Here is a 17,093-nt window from a genome sequence, read left to right as displayed (position 1 = left end):
TAGGTAAGGGAGGTATGGTGGCAGATAAATAATGTGGTAGTGGTCACTATGGTAGATGGGTGAATTTGGTAAGATGTCATGTGAATGCAAGGTACAGTGTGCAAGGCAAGTGGATGAATGCTCAAGGATTGAACAGGGGTGAATTGGGGGTTTGTTAGACTGGGGCCAGTTAAGAGTAGGTGGGTTTTGGGAGTGGGGCAGGCATTGGGGATGTTGGGCTCAGGACAGAGTGCCAAACTTCGAGAAGGATGTCAGCTCCAGTGGTGTTGGGTTAGCAGCAGGGGTGGATGGTGGAAACAGTGGGGTTAGTTGGCAGGGGATGGCTCGACTGTCTCAAGGAGTTTTCAGCTTGCTTAGCAATGCCTGCTCAGTCAGCTGTGTTTGCACTTCCTCATGGTCCCCATGAGTAACACCATTTTATTCTGCTGCTATGATTACTCTCCCAGCTGAAGCCCAGGCCGCAATACTTAATTGCACAAATCATCTGAATAATAACCGAACAATTATCACTGTTGTGTGAGGCAACAAACCACAAACATGAGAGTAAAGAACACAGCAGGATAGGTTTTACTATACATCAATTTCAAATTCATAATTGTACAGAAAATCTGCTTTTGTAACATAGTTAGTAGTCTGTAATTATTTCTTTGCTTTCAGAGTTCAATTGGTGGTCACTCAGGGCCAAGTGTGGTTTCCTTCAGGTTTCCTCCTCAAACAGATCACATGAACGGAGGAGAAGATTTCCAATTAACCAAATTACAGCAAGTTCTCTCCAATATATTTTTCTAATGTGGTAGCAATAACCGAAAATTTACAGGAGATAGAACATTTGTTCTTTGTTCTGAGGAAGGGTCACTTGCCCCAAAATGTTAACTCCGAGTTTTCTCCACAGATGCTGTCAGACCTGCTCAGCTTTTCTAGCAATTTCTGTTTTTGTTTCTGATTTCCAGCATTTGCAGTTTTTTTGGTTTTCACATTTTCCCTTTGGTTTGATTTATGTTTGCAAATGATAGATAGTTGGAGTGGCAGTATCTACTGTTATGTAGCATTGCTGTCCTGTACGACACTGAAGAGTGACAGAGGAGGGGTTGGACTCACCATGTGAAATAAATGTTCCACATAAAATGTAGGACAATTATTCTAGGACAAATTATCCTTATCCTTTCTAAACAAAAAAATAACTATTCAATTTAAAAGGCTATAAATGGAAAGATATAAAACAAACTCAAAATGGTAAAACTTGTAATCAGCTGCAATTATATATCAGACACTGATGCAAAAAAACAATGGCGTTTTGGACTGGTCACACTGACCTCCACAATTTTTAAAGAGTAGGGCATAGAAGTTAGACTTCTTTCCCACGTCATTCCAGCAGCCTGTTGCATGGCCAGAAAGCAAGAAATGATTTTGGAAGATGGAAATCATTTTAAAACTTTGTGCTGTGATGATGAACTGATATGACGCAAGGGGCATATGATTACTAATATGCTGAGAATATCTCATACTTATTCTGAAAAACAGAAATCTTCTTCATACCTTTGGGCATTTTGGCTATAATCTAGTTTCAAGATCTGATTACCTTACTTTGCTTAGAGGTCCCTGCTAAAATCAGGCAGCTCAAATGTCACTATGAGGAAATTGGAGCACTGGCAAGGGCATCAGCAGATTTAGTGAGGAGATTGTGAGGGGTAGTGGGGTCAACCTCAGGTAGGAAAAGCCAAGTTTCCCTGTGCAGCTTGGAAGACCAATTCTGATTCAGCTGAATCACTGCCAAACTTGGAAAACATTAAAAATGTAGACTCACCAAGGTCACGTTTGGCACTGGATCTGCCTTCTGAAAAGTTTGGTTTTGTGGAGAAATACTCTTTGCTCAGCCCTTTGGTAAAAATAAACCCTAGACTCTGATCACGTAGCTGGGGCTCAGCCTATACTTTTAAAGGACACTGCCCACTTCAGCTATCAATTAGAGCAGTAGGGGTACAACGCGAGTTAAACAATCTGCTCTCCATCAGACCACCATTTAAATCTTACGCAATAGTACTGGAAAGGATTTCCGTTTTTCACCAATAACAGCAAGATTGTAAGCATGTACACCAAAGCTGTTTTACAACATTACACAGCAGAAATGTATTCTTTTCTCAGCCTTTTTGTTTAAATGTTCTTCCCTCTACCCATTTTGTAAAGACCCTTACAAATACTTTGTTCAAATATGGACTATCACCTGATGAAGGAGCGTCACTCCAAAAGCTAGTGTGCTTCCAATTAAACCTGTTGGACTATAACCTGGTGTTGTGAGATTTTTAACTTTGTTCAAATAGATATTCTTCACTTGTAAGCCAAAACATTCTATTTAAGCAGACAATTTGACTTCAAAAGCCATTAAATCTGGCTCTCTCTCAAAACAGTAATTGTACCCATTCCATCAGAGGATCACTGATAATGACCAGGAACGACAGCCTGAGGTGATTTTACCCACCTTTGCTGAGAGACCCTGGTACCAAGTATAATCCAACTAGTATCAACTAAATCAGTAGAAGCCAGGAACTGAATTTGGAACTCTCCAGTCCACACGGCTACAAAACGATTTTCACGATGATGGGTCAGTCAAAGACACTGGGAACAGATTCTATTGTATTTAAAAATACATATTTTTCTTATCCATTAATATAGAATACATTTTGATCCACATTTGAGATATTATTGTTAAAATTACGCTCTGTCAAAGTACATCTTTGCAAAACTGTAACATTTCTGGATCCAGCAGGTTTGCATAATAGTCAATAACAGGCAAGAGTTCACAAAATAAAATGATTGGAAGCGCAATATTTTTGATTGGTACTGTGTTCTAAAATAAAAATAACAGTATTCAGTAGGTCATCTAGTCTTTTATACAGTGCCCGGCAAGGATTTGTAACAATTTGCACAGTTCTGCTGCAAGTCTGTTGGGCAGATTAATAGAAATGACAAATCCAATTTCTATGAATGATTCTAATCTTGTCAGCTGTCAAAGAGAAACATACTGTTAAAAATCATTCTTACTGTATTACCATTGTGTTGTCAAGTGTGAAGGTAACACTACACTCAAAGGAATTAACAAGATCATTAGCATAGCAGCAAGAAATGCTTGTGCAAATTTATCACTGACATAGCAAGATTGGATGATCTACTTTGACAGTACTAATTTAATGAATGAAATGACATAATTTGGTATTTTTATGTTTAACAACCTTTCCAGGTCTTGGCAGATTGATAATGGGCAGTGCCATTTATATGTACATTTACAATGAGGTAATACCAAACAATTCGACACTAATCCATTGGCAATACGAATAAGATCATTATTTCTTTGAATTGAATAAAATATTTTAGCATTCTTGTTATCATTTAAAAAATTGCTGAGTATCACCCTTCAATGTTGGCAACAGAACTTTAATGAGCTATATTTGATTGGACCTTCATTAGTAGAGTATAGCTAAATAAAAGTTATTAAACATTAGAAAACCTTTCATAAATCAGTGTAGCTCCAAACTGAATAAAATGAGGGATCCAAGTGAATCCAATTAGATCTTGTCAAGATGTCCCATCCATTTAGTTCTCTTTCATAACCTTTTCTTTTTGACGATATACTTCATCTGTGAATGGGCTGACATTTACAAGAAAAGAGACAAGACTGTTAGATTAAAGTGCAGCTGAAACTGAACATGCTGTTTGTGTAGCTGTATTCTCATACTCAGGTCAAATGTTTGTATGAAACTGTTGATCCTTACTAAATGGAAATAGTGCTAAGAGGGAAAAATGGGATTCCCTAAAATAGTGAAAAGATAAAACTATAATGTTTCAGTAACGGACTGTGTTGGTTTAAATAATAAGATGCTTAATATTTTTCTCAAAGTACCTTCTTGAATTTTATATTGGTCACATTAATTCCCATTATGCCATGTTACAGCAGCCAACAAAATTATTCAAAAATGTAAAACAAACTGATGTATAATTTCATATTTTACATTGCTGAGCAACATTTTACCAATTCTCTTTCCTTATTTCTCTTGAAAGCATTGACTAATTGCTGAACTATAGTTTCCTGAGTGAGAGTTGCCATTTTGTAACATGATCAAACAGCTGTTATTTATGAGTGGCTCATGTCAGAGCAGCACAATGGCTCAGTGGTTAGCACTGCTGCCTCACCACGCCAGGGACCCAGGATCAATTTCAACTTTGTTCCGGTTTCCTCCCACAGCCCAAAGATATGTAGGTTAAGTGAATTGGCCACGCTAAATTGTCCAGTGTCCAGGGATGTACAGGCTAGGTGGATTAGCCATGGAAAATGCAGGATTACAGGGATGGGGAGGGGGTATTCTGGGTGGGATGCTCTTTGTGAGGACTTGATGGGCTAAATGACCTGCTTAAACACTGTAGAGATTTTACGATTAACTTATGAATGCTGGCAGGCTTTTCGCCATTGGAGGTTCAACCTGATCCTGTCCTTGGTAGACATCCATAGACAAATATTTCTACCAGGAATTGCTGGTAGTAGGCACCCTGGCCAAATCCTACCCCCTGCCTTAACACAGGATGATGCTGCTGCTTTTTCATTTCAGCTAATTTCACCTCAGTGAAACCTCTTTGCTGTGTACAGCTCAGTCAGACTTGAGAAATGAGTGATCCACTGGGGAAGTTGGATGGATTTTCTTTTTAATTCTAAAGAAGTACAGTACGTAGGTCAAAAATCAAAACGCAGAGTGACAATTCAAAGGGACATCAACCAAAAATGTTCCCAATGCAAAAATTCAGCTTTTCATACAGAGCCTGACTTTGAAACCAAAGTGAAAGCATTTTCACAATAAAAGAGTGTTGCTAGCCCTTTAGGATTGACAGAGAAACTCTAGGTTTAAGGATCAGTTCCCTGGACACTGTTGTTGACAAACAAGGAGAAAAATCTGACGTGGCATTGAAAGAATGATATGAATTCTTTTAACTTACCATTTTAACATTCTTGATCATTAATTATAAGAACAGTGGAGATGTGAACGAATATTGTTTTAACTGGACAAGGGAATTGGTGGCAGGAGCACACATGATGAAACGTGCTGGAATATGTTCTGCCAGAGTTGAAGACTTGACTCAAGTCACAACACTCCTGTCAACAGTAGCAGAATGGACTAGATTCATTGAAAAGACAGGCTTCAATCTAACCTCTCCTGTCTGGTTATGGAATTGCAGCAGTTAAAGCAAAAGAGAGAAGGAGCAAACTATGGCCAAACAAAACCTCCTTTTCACCATTGCTGCTCCAACACCCTTCATTAGAATATTAAAATGCCTCCAGATGTTCATGTTTTTAAAGTGGAGATCCCCCTGCTTTTGCATGGCTGCAAGACTGATGTGAAAAGCGCAGATCCAGCCCACACTTAATCAGTTGTTGGAGGTCAGTCATCTCAGCTTTGACAGTTCCTCAGGGTAGCGTCCCAGGCCTAGCCATCTTCAGGTGCTTCATCAATGGCCTTCCCGCCATAATTTGGTCAGAGGTACGGATGTTCTGTGATGATTGTAAAGTATTCAGCTCTGTTTCCTCATACTGAATAATGGTAGATACCAAAGTAAAGTAAAGTAGTTTGTGGTCATACATAGCTCAACCTAGACAATTCGGGTTTACACTGATAAATGGAAAGTAACATGCAAGCTTCAAAAGTACCAGAAATCACTATCTCTGACAAGAGAGAATCTAGCCACATCTCTCTGATACAGTCAATGAATTTATCACTGAATCTTGAAGTAGCAACATCTCTGTCAGTATCAGCATTTCCCGTTCTGAAGAAGGCTCACGAGACTCAATATGTAAACTGTTTTCTCTCCAGGCGCTACCAGACTTGATGAATTTCTCTAGCATTTTCTGTTTTTACTACAACGACTAACTCACCTCCTGTCTCCCTGAAGCCTGTTCATCATCTGTAAGCATAACTATGTGAGATGGAATAACCTTGCCTGGATAGGTGCAGCTCCAAAGTATGATCCAGAACAAAATAGTCACATGATCTACATCCTATTCATCACCTTAAACATCCACTCCCTCCACCACCGATGCTCAATAGCAGCAGGGAGCACCATCTACAAGCCACACTGCAGAAATTCCTCCAAGGCTCCTTAGACAGCACGTTCTGAACTCATGATTGCTACCATCTAGTAGAATAAGAGCAGCAGATACATGGGTACGTCACCACTGAAACTTCCACTCCAAGCCAGACACCATCCTAACTTGGAAATATACAGTATCAGTGTTCCTTCAACATTGTTGGGTCAAAATCCTGGAAGTTCCTTCCAAATAATTTTGGGTATATTTATATCACATGGACTGAATTTTCTTTAAATCATTAAAATCACCTCAGGAAGGAAACTGGCACAAAAATGAACAACAGCAACATTGGTATGAAGTAAAAGTGTAAACTCCTTTTTGAGAATGTAAACAAATGAAGATGAACGTAATGCTACAGATTGGCATGGATACTTGGACTGCCGAAAATATACTTTATGCATGAATTAATTCACATATTTGGCAATACTTTATTCAAATGTACACTGAAATAAAAACACGTGCAACATACATACCAGGAAGACACAACTATGGCTATTAATCCAAAGTAGAAAGTATGAGACCTACCTTTCAACCAGAATTGCAACCTTGTACACAGCTGCTACCCAAGCAGTGAGGACCAGTCCTGTCGGACTAGCATTCCTGTTGATTTACACCAGTGGAAGGAGGAAAGAAAAGAGACAAAACAATGAAGACTATTATTGTCAGATTACTCTGAAATTGATGAAAACATTTCTTTTTAAAACAAAGGCAATACATTAGTAAAATACTGCAGATGCTGGAATTTTTAAAAAATTAATTTGTGGGATGCGGGTCTCATTGACTGGCCAGCATTTATTGCCTATCCCTAGTTTCCCCATGAGAAATCTGAAATAAACAGATAAATACTCTAAGTCAGGCAGCCCTTGTGGAATCAGAAACAGAGTTAGATTTCAGGTCTGTGACCTGATGTCTTGATGGAAAGTCACAGACCCATTGCATGAACTTTCTTTCCTCATTGATGAACACTTCCAGACCTACTGAGTCTTTCCAGTATGTGCTGTTTTTATTCCTAACGCAGAGCATTCCATCTTTTTTTCAACTGATACATTAGGTTGTTGCACTTGAAGTCAAACATTGTATATTGGATGGTGTATTCTGCTTACTTCACCTTCATCTTTCACATTAATCTCCAATCTCCCTTGTTACAAGGCCTCACTCACTTCTTTCCACAAACCACATCATTCGATCGTCCATCTGACAACTGCAGGCAGGCAGACAGAAGACATCCCAGGTGGTCCTAACTAAGTGAGTAATTGTACATCACCAACTGTAAAATCAACAAACACTGCCCAACAGCTATAAAAGCAGTTAATAATTCAAAACAGCTCTCAGTATAGGCCAATAAAAGTGGCAGCTCATTTCACAAGGATCAAAACACCGATTCAATTACTTGCCCTAAAATTAGAAAGAAGAATCTATTTAAAATGATTGGAGCTAAAACTAAACTCTAATGCCTCTTAGAACAAGAATTATAAAGAAGTAAAATAGAAAAAAAAAACAGCTTGACTTCAAAAGGAGTGCACAATGAGGTCCTTTGGCTGGTAATGTGCTGGAAAAACAGAGGAACTTATGCTATGTTACTAGTTTCCAGAACAAAGCAGTTATAAACTATTTAGTTTATGAGAAATATTAAGGTTCTACTTGTCAAAGACAATTACTATAAGGTAAAACCCAGAGGAGTAAGGCTGGCGGGGACTCACTATCAATGTGAGGACCTCAAATAAATGACTCATACAGGGTACTGTTATAAATAGTTTAGAATGTCAAACCTATTTATTGGATAAACATACATCTAAAAGAATCATCAGAAATTAGCAGACACACTGGCAGAGCGGTTCAGAAATAGAAATCTTGGCATTGGAGATCCATAAACCCTTGCTGGCACATAAAGCACGTAGCTCCATTGGAATGTTTCTAAGTGAAACATTATTTACTTGCAGAAGACAGCAGTGTAGTGGTGCTGTCACTGCTTTGGAAATCCAGAAGCCCAAGTTAATGCTCAGGGGCCATAGATAAATTGCCACCCAGGCAATTGATAAATCTGGAATTATAAATTAGTCTCAGCAATGGCGACCATGAAACTGCTGTCTATTATTGTACTTTACTGTTATCAAAATACTTGCGGAAGGAAGTCTGCCATCCTTACGTGATCTGGCCTAGATGTGACTCCAGATCCACAACAAGGTGGCTGACTCTTAAATGGTGAAGCAAACTACTCAGTAGTACTAAGCTAATAGAGAAAGTTCAGTAAGAAATCAAACTGGCACTGGAAATGACAAAGACATAACCAACTCTGTTAACCTGGAAAAGTATTCCTTTCTAATGTCTGAGGGCTGACCTAAAATTAGTAAAGTTGTCCACAGATTATTCAAGCAACAGAGTCATACTCACAGAACTGTACCTTAAAGACACCACCATCACCTTCCATCCCACGGATAGGATAGACCGAACAGAAAGTGGCAGCAAAGTAGTGCAAAGGCACAGGGATGTGGTCTGAGTGAGGGGCTTCAAAGTCCAACACCACGGATGCCTCAGTAGCACCACTAATGCCTGAGCTGGTCAATCCTAAAGGACATAGCCTTTCGACTGGGTCAGTGGTAGTTGAGGGAACCAACAAGAAATAAAACCTAATTGACCTCATCCTGGTTTCCTGGAGAGAAGGCAGGAAAGTATGTTGAAGATTATTAGATCAGCCATGCTCTGATTGAATGGTCCTTTGGTCTCACCAATCTACCGGTTCCAGATAAGAAAGCGGTGGCATATTGATAATGTCACTGAACTAGCAATCCAGAACCTCAGGCTGACGTTTTGGGGACATGGGCTTGAATCCCACCATGGGCAATGGTGGAATTTGAATTTGATACATATGGTCTAATGGCAACCCGTATGAATGAATTAAAACAAATCAATACTGACAAGTACAATATTGGTAGGACTGCCCATCACATGGTCCTTGGGGAGATGAAGAAATCCTCACACTGAAGATACCCTTCACCATGTTGTGTAGCATCACACAGTGCTAAATGAGATAGTTTTTGAACAGGTAAAAACAATGACTGCAGATGCTGGAAACCAGATTCTGGATTAGTGGTGCTGGAAGAGCACAGCAGTTCAGGCAGCATCCAAGGAGCTTCGAAATCGACGTTTCGGGCAAAAGCCCTTCATCAGGAATAAAGGCAGTGAGCCTGAAGCGTGGAGAGATAAGCTAGAGGAGAGTGGGGGTGGGGAGAGAGTAGCATAGAGTACAATGGGTGAGTGGGGGAGGGGATGAAGGTGATAGGTCAAGGAGGAGAGGGTGGAGTGGATTGGCTGGAAAAGGAAATAGGCAGGTAAGACAAGTCCAGACAAGTCATGGGGACAGTGCTGAGCTGGAAGTTTAGAACTAGGGTGAGGTGGGGGAAGGGGAAATGAGGAAACTGTTGAAGTCCACATTGATGCCCTGGCGTTGAAGTGTTCCGAGGCAGAAGATGAGGCGTTCTTCCTCCAGGCGTCTGGTGGTGAGGGAGCGGCGGTGAAGGAGGCCCAGGACCTCCATGTCCTCAGCAGAGTGGGAGGGGGAGTTGAAATGTTGGGCCACAGGGCAGTGTGGTTGATTGGTGCGGGTGTCCCGGAGATGTTCCCTAAAGCGCTCTGCTAGGAGGCGCCCAGTCTCCCCAATGTAGAGGATACTGCATCGGGAGCAACGGATAAAATAAATGATATTAGTGGATGTGCAAGTAAAACTTTGATGGATGTGGAAGGCTCCTTTAGGGCCTTGGATAGAGGTGTGGGAGGTGGTGTGGGCGCAGGTTTTACAGTTCCTGCGGTGGCAGGGGAAAGTGCCAGGATGGGAGGGTGGGTTGTAGGGGGGCGTGGACCTGACCAGGTAGTCACGGAGGGAACGGTCTTTGCGGAAGGTGGAAAGGGGTGGGGTGGGGTGGGGTGGGGTGGGGAGGGAAATATATCCCTGGTGGTAGGGTCTGTTTGGAGGTGGCGGAAATGACCTAACAACTCAAAACTGGGTATCCAGGAAGCACAGTGGCAGAGGTGGAATTGTATTCAAACAGTCTGTAACCTCATGACTCAGTAGTACACCTATTACAATTAAGCCAGTTGTGAACACATGTTCACAGAAGAATGCAGGAAGGCATGCTAGGAGGAGCAACAGGCATATCTAAAAATTAGTTGTCAATCTGGTGAAGTCACAACAGAGGGTTACTTGCATGCCAAATAGCATAACCAGAAGTGATTGACAGAGCTAATCAATTCTACAAAAAACAGAATAGGTCTGAACTCCTTAGTCCTGCCACATCAGTTGTGAATGACAATGGACAGTAAGACAACTCACTGGAGGACAAAGCTCCACAAAGATCCTGATCCTCAATGATGAGGGAAGCCAGCACATTAGTGTAAAAGACGTGTCTAAAGTATTTGCATTCATCTTCAGCCAGAAGCGCTGAGTGAATGATCAATCTCACCTCCTCCTGAGGACCCCAGCATCACACACGCCAGTTTAGATCAGATTAGATTCCCTACAGTTTGGGAAAAAGGCCCTTCGGTCCAACAAATCCATACCGACTCTCTGAAGGATAACCCACCCAGACCTATTCCCTATATTTACTCCTGACTAATGCACCTAACACTACAGGCAATTTAGCATGGCCAATTCACCTGCCCTGCACATCTTCGGATCGTGGGAGGAAACCCACGCAGACACAGGGAGAATGTTCAGACTCCAAACAGACAGTCACCCGAGGCAGGGATCAAACCTGGATCTCTGGCGCTGTTTTCAGTCAATTTGAATGACTCTACATGATATTAAGAGAAGGCTGATGGTTCTGAACACTGCAAGGTTATGGGCTCTGACAACATTCCAGCAATAGCATAAAATCATACAGCATGGAAATAGACACATTGGTCCAACAAATCCATGTCAACCATGTTACCAAACTAAGCTAGTCCCACTTGCTGTCACTTGGACCATATCCCTCCAAACCTTTCCTTTTGTGTACTTATTCAAATGTCTTTTAAATGTTCTAACTGTACCTACAACCACCACTTCCTCTGGCAGTTCATTCCATGCACAAGCCAGTCAGTGTAAACATTTGCCCCTCATATCCTTTTTAACACTTTCTGGTATCACCTTAAAAATATGTCCCCTAATTTAGAACTCACTGAGCCTACACACTCTCCCCTCCCACAGACACACACACACACTCCCCCCTGCATATATATACACACACACTCCCACCACATACACACACTCCACCCCCCCCAAACACACACTCCCCCCCCAACACACACACACTCTCCCCCCCAACACACACACACACTCTCCCCCCAACACACACACACTCTCCCCCCCAACACACACACACTCTCCCCCCAACACACACACACTCCCCCCAGACCCACACACTTTACCCCTCCACACACATACATTCTCAACCCTCCCCGCACACTCCGCCCCAAACACTATATCCCCCCCCACACACACTCGCCCCCACCACACACACGCGGCCCCCCACACACACACGCCCCCCCCCACACACACACACGCCCCCCCCCCACACACACGCCCCCCCCACACACACGCCCCCCCCCACACACACGCGCCCCCCCACACACACGCCCCCCCCCACACACACGCCCCCCCCCCACACACACTCACCCCCCCCACACACACACTCACCCCCCCCACACACACACTCACCCCCCCCCACACACACACTCACCCCCCCCACACACACACTCACCCCCCCCACACACACACACACACTCACCCCCCCCCCACACACACACACACTCACCCCCCCCACACACACACACACTCACCCCCCCCACACACACACACTCACCCCCCCCACACACACACACACACTCACCCCCCCCACACACACACACACACACTCACCCCCCCCACACACACTCAACCCCCCCACACACACACACACTCACCTTCCCCACACACACACACACACACACACTCACCCCCCCCCCACACACACACACACTCACCCCCCCCACACACACACACACTCACCCCCCCCACACACACATTCACCGCCCCCCACACACACTCACCCCGCTCACACACACACACACTCAACCTCCCCCCACACACACACACTCAACCCCCCCACACAGGCACACTCACCCCCCTCACACACACACACCCTCACACACACTCACCCCCCCTCACACACACACTCAACACCCCCCACATACACACACTCACCCCTTCCCACACACTCACCCCCCCCACACACTCACCCCCCCCACACACACACTCACCCCCCCACACACACACTCACCCCGCCACACACACACACACACTCACGCCCCCCCAAACACACACACACTCACGCCCCCCCAAACACACACTCACCCCCCCCACACACACACTCACCACTCTCACACACATACACACACACCCTCACACAACCCTCCCCACACGCACACTCAACCACCCCCCACACGCCACACTCAACCCCCCCCCACACGCACACTCAACCCCCCCACTCACACACTCACCACCCCCCACACACATACACACTCATTCCACCACACACACAAAGCCCCACCACACACACACTCAGCCCCACCACACACACACCCCCCCCACAGACACACACTCACCCACCCCACACACACACACTCACCCACCCCACACACACACACTCACCCACCCCACACACACACACTCAACCCCCCCCACACACACACTCATCACCCCCCCCCACACACACACTCAACCCCCCCCCAACACACACACTCAACCCCCTCACACACACACACACCCTCACACACACTCACCCCCCTCACACACACACTCAACCCCCCCCCACACACACACTCAACCCCCAACACAGGCACACTCACCCCCCTCACACACACACACACCCTCACACCACACACTCAACCCCCCCACATACCCTCCCACAAACACACTCACCCCCTCACACACACACACCCTCAGCCCCCCTCACACACACAACTCCCCACACACACCACACAACCCACCCCACACACACAACCCCCCCCACACACACACAACCCCCCCCCCACACACACACAACCCCCCCCCCACACACACACACACACACACCCCCCCCACACACACACACCACCCCCCCCACACACACACACACTCACCCCCCACACCACCCACACACACCCCCCCCACACACACACTCACCCCCCACACACACACTCACCCCCCCCCCACACACACTCACCCCCCCCCCCCCCCACACACACTCACCCCCCCCACACACACACACACTCACCCCCCCCCCACACACACACACACACCCCACCACACCCACCCCCACACACACACCCACCCCCCCCACACACACACACCCACCCCCCCCACACACACCCACCCCACCACACCCCACCCCCCCACACCACACACCCACCCCCCCACACACACACCCACCCCCCCCCACACACACCCACCCCCCCCCCCCCCCACACACACACACTCACCCCCCCCACACACACACACACTCACCCCCCCCACACACACACACACTCACCCCCCCCCACACACACACACTCACCCCCCCACACACACACACACACTCACCCCCCCACACACACACACACACTCACCCCCCCCACACACACACACACTCACCCCCCCCACACACACACACTCACCTCCCCCACACACACACACACACTCACCCCCCCCCACACACACACACACACTCACCCCCCCCACACACACACACACTCAACCTCCCCCCACACACACACACTCAACCCCCCCCAACACACACACTCACCCCCCAACACAGGCACACTCACCCCCCTCACACACACACACCCTCACACACACTCACCCCCCTCACACACACACTCAACCCCCCCCACATACACACACTCACCCCCCCCACACACTCACCGCCCCCACACACACACTCACCCCCCCCCCACACACACACTCACTCGCCACACACACACACACACTCACGCCCCCCCAAACACACACACACTCACGCCCCCCCAAACACACACTCACCCCCCCCACACACACACTCACCACTCTCACACACATACACACACACCCTCACACAACCCCCCCCACACGCACACTCAACCACCCCCACACGCACACTCAACCCCCCCCACACGCACACTCAAACCCCCCCACTCACACACATACACACTCATCCCACCACACACACAAAGCCCCACCACACACACACTCAGCCCCACCACACACACACACCCCCCACAGACACACACTCACCCACCCCACACACACACACTCACCCACCCCACACACACACACTCAACCCCCCCCACACACACACTCATCACCCCCCCCACACACACACACTCATCACACCCCCCCCCCACACACACACTCAACCCCCCCCCAACACACACACTCAACCCCCTCACACACACTCACCCCCCTCACACACACACTCAACCCCCCCCCACACACACACTCAACCCCCCCCCCCAACACACACACTCAACCCCCAACACAGGCACACTCACCCCCCTCACACACACACACACCCTCACACACACACTCAACCCCCCCACATACACACACACACACCCTCCCACAAACACACTCACCCCCTCACACACACACACCCTCAGCCCCCCTCACACACACAACCCCCCCCACACACACACAACCCCCCCCACACACACACAACCCCCCCCACACACACACAACCCCCCCCACACACACACTCACCCGCCCACCACACACACCACTCACCCCCCCACACACACATACTCACCCCCCACCACACACACACTCACCCCCCCACACACAAACTCACACCCCCCCACACACACACTCACACCCCCCCACACACACACACACTCACCACTCTCACACGCACACTCAACCCCCCCCCACACGCACACTCAACCCCCCCCACACGCACACTCAGCCCCACCACACGCACACTCAGCCCCACCACACGCACACTCAGCCCCACCACACACACACTCAGCCCCACACTCACCCACCCCACACACACACTCACCCCCCTCATGCACATACTCAACCCCCCCACACACACACACTCACCCCCCCACACACACACACACACACACACCCCCACACACACACTCACCGCCCCACACACACACTCACCCCCACACACACACACACACTCCCACACACACACTCTCACCCCCCTCACACACACTCTCACCCCCCCTCACACACACACTCAACCCCCCTCACTCACACACTCACCCCCCCTCACTCACACACTCACCCCCCCTCACACACACACACTCACCCCCCCCACACACACACACTCACCCCCCCCGCACACACACACACTCACCCCCCCCTCACACACACACACTCAACCCCCTCACACACACACACTCACCCCCCCTCACACACACACACTCACCCCCCCTCACACACACACACTCATCCCCCTCACACACACAACTCACCCCCCCAACACACACACACTCACCCCTCTCACACACATACACCCACAGCCCTCACACACACACACAACCCCCCCACACGCACACTCAACCCCCCCACACGCACACTCAACCCCCCCACACACACTCAACCCCCCCCACACACACACTCAACCCCACCACACACACACTCAGCCCCACACTCACCCACCCCACACACACACTCACCCCCCCTCACACACACACTCACCCCCCCCACACACACACACTCACCCCCCTCACGCACACACACTCACCCCCCCTCACACACACACACACATAACCCCCCCCACACGCACACTCAACCACCCCCACACGCACACTCAACCCCCCCCCACACGCACACTCAAACCCCCCCCACTCACACACTCAACCCCCCCCACACACAAACACTCACCACCCCCCACACACATACACACTCATCCCACCACAGACACACAGCCCCACCACACACACACTAAGCCCCACCACACACACACTCACCCACCCCACACACACACAGTCAACCCCCCACACACACACACACTCAACCCCCCCCCCACACACACACACTCAACCCCCCCAACACACACACTCAACCCCCAACACAGGCACACTCACCCCCCTCACACACACACTCAACCCCCCCCACATACACACACACTCACCCCCCCCACAAACACACTCACCCCCCACAAACACACTCACCCCCCCACACACACACACTCACCCCCTCACACACACACACAACTCCCCCCCCACACACACAACCCCCCCACACACACACAACCCCCCACACACACACACAACCCCCCCCCACACACACTCACCCCCCCACACACACACTCACCCCCCCACACACACACTCACCCCCCCCACACACACACCACACCCCCCCACACACACACTCACCCCCACCACACACACACTCACCCCCACCACACACACTCACCCCCCACACACACACACTCAACCCCCCCCACACACACACACTCAACCCCCCCCCCCCCCCCCCCACACACACACTCAACCCCCCCACACACACACTCACCCCCCACCACACACACACTCACCCCCCACCACACACACTCACCCCCCACACACACACACACTCACCCCCCCCATACACACACACTCACCCCCCTCACACACACTCAGCCCCCCCTCACACACACACACAACTCCCCCCCACACACACTCAACCCCCCCCCCCCACACACACAAACTCAACCCCCCCCCACACACACACTCAACCCCCCACACACACACACTCAACCCCCCCCACACACACACTCACCCCCCCAACACAGGCACACTCACCCCCCCTCACACACACACTCAACCCCCCCCCACACACACACACACCCCCATACACACACACACTCACAACCCCCCACACACACACACACTCACCCCCCCACAAACACACTCACCCCCCCACAAACACCCCCCCCTCACACACACACACTCACCCCCTCACACACACACTCACCCCCTCACACACACACACACACACACAACCCCCCCCACACACACATAC

General features: G+C 48.4%; 1 protein-coding gene across 2 annotated transcripts in view; it reads right to left on the bottom strand.

Annotated features, from left to right (window-relative positions):
* Window positions 1–544: 544 nt before the first annotated feature.
* The window catches only part of pemt (phosphatidylethanolamine N-methyltransferase), a 181,721-nt gene continuing 165,172 nt past the window's right edge, over window positions 545–17,093 (bottom strand). For both annotated transcript variants that reach the window (XM_072559481.1, XM_072559482.1), the window contains 2 exons: window positions 6,653–6,727; window positions 545–3,643 (listed from right to left, as the gene is read on the bottom strand). In XM_072559481.1, coding sequence (XP_072415582.1) covers window positions 3,589–3,643; window positions 6,653–6,727 — 130 coding nt within the window. In that variant the 3' untranslated portion in view covers window positions 545–3,588. The remainder of the gene's footprint in view (window positions 3,644–6,652; window positions 6,728–17,093) is intronic.

This window comes from Chiloscyllium punctatum, chromosome 40, assembly GCF_047496795.1.
Source record: "Chiloscyllium punctatum isolate Juve2018m chromosome 40, sChiPun1.3, whole genome shotgun sequence".
Taxonomy (NCBI): domain Eukaryota; kingdom Metazoa; phylum Chordata; class Chondrichthyes; order Orectolobiformes; family Hemiscylliidae; genus Chiloscyllium; species Chiloscyllium punctatum.
This window is presented reverse-complemented; position numbering and strand designations above follow the sequence as displayed.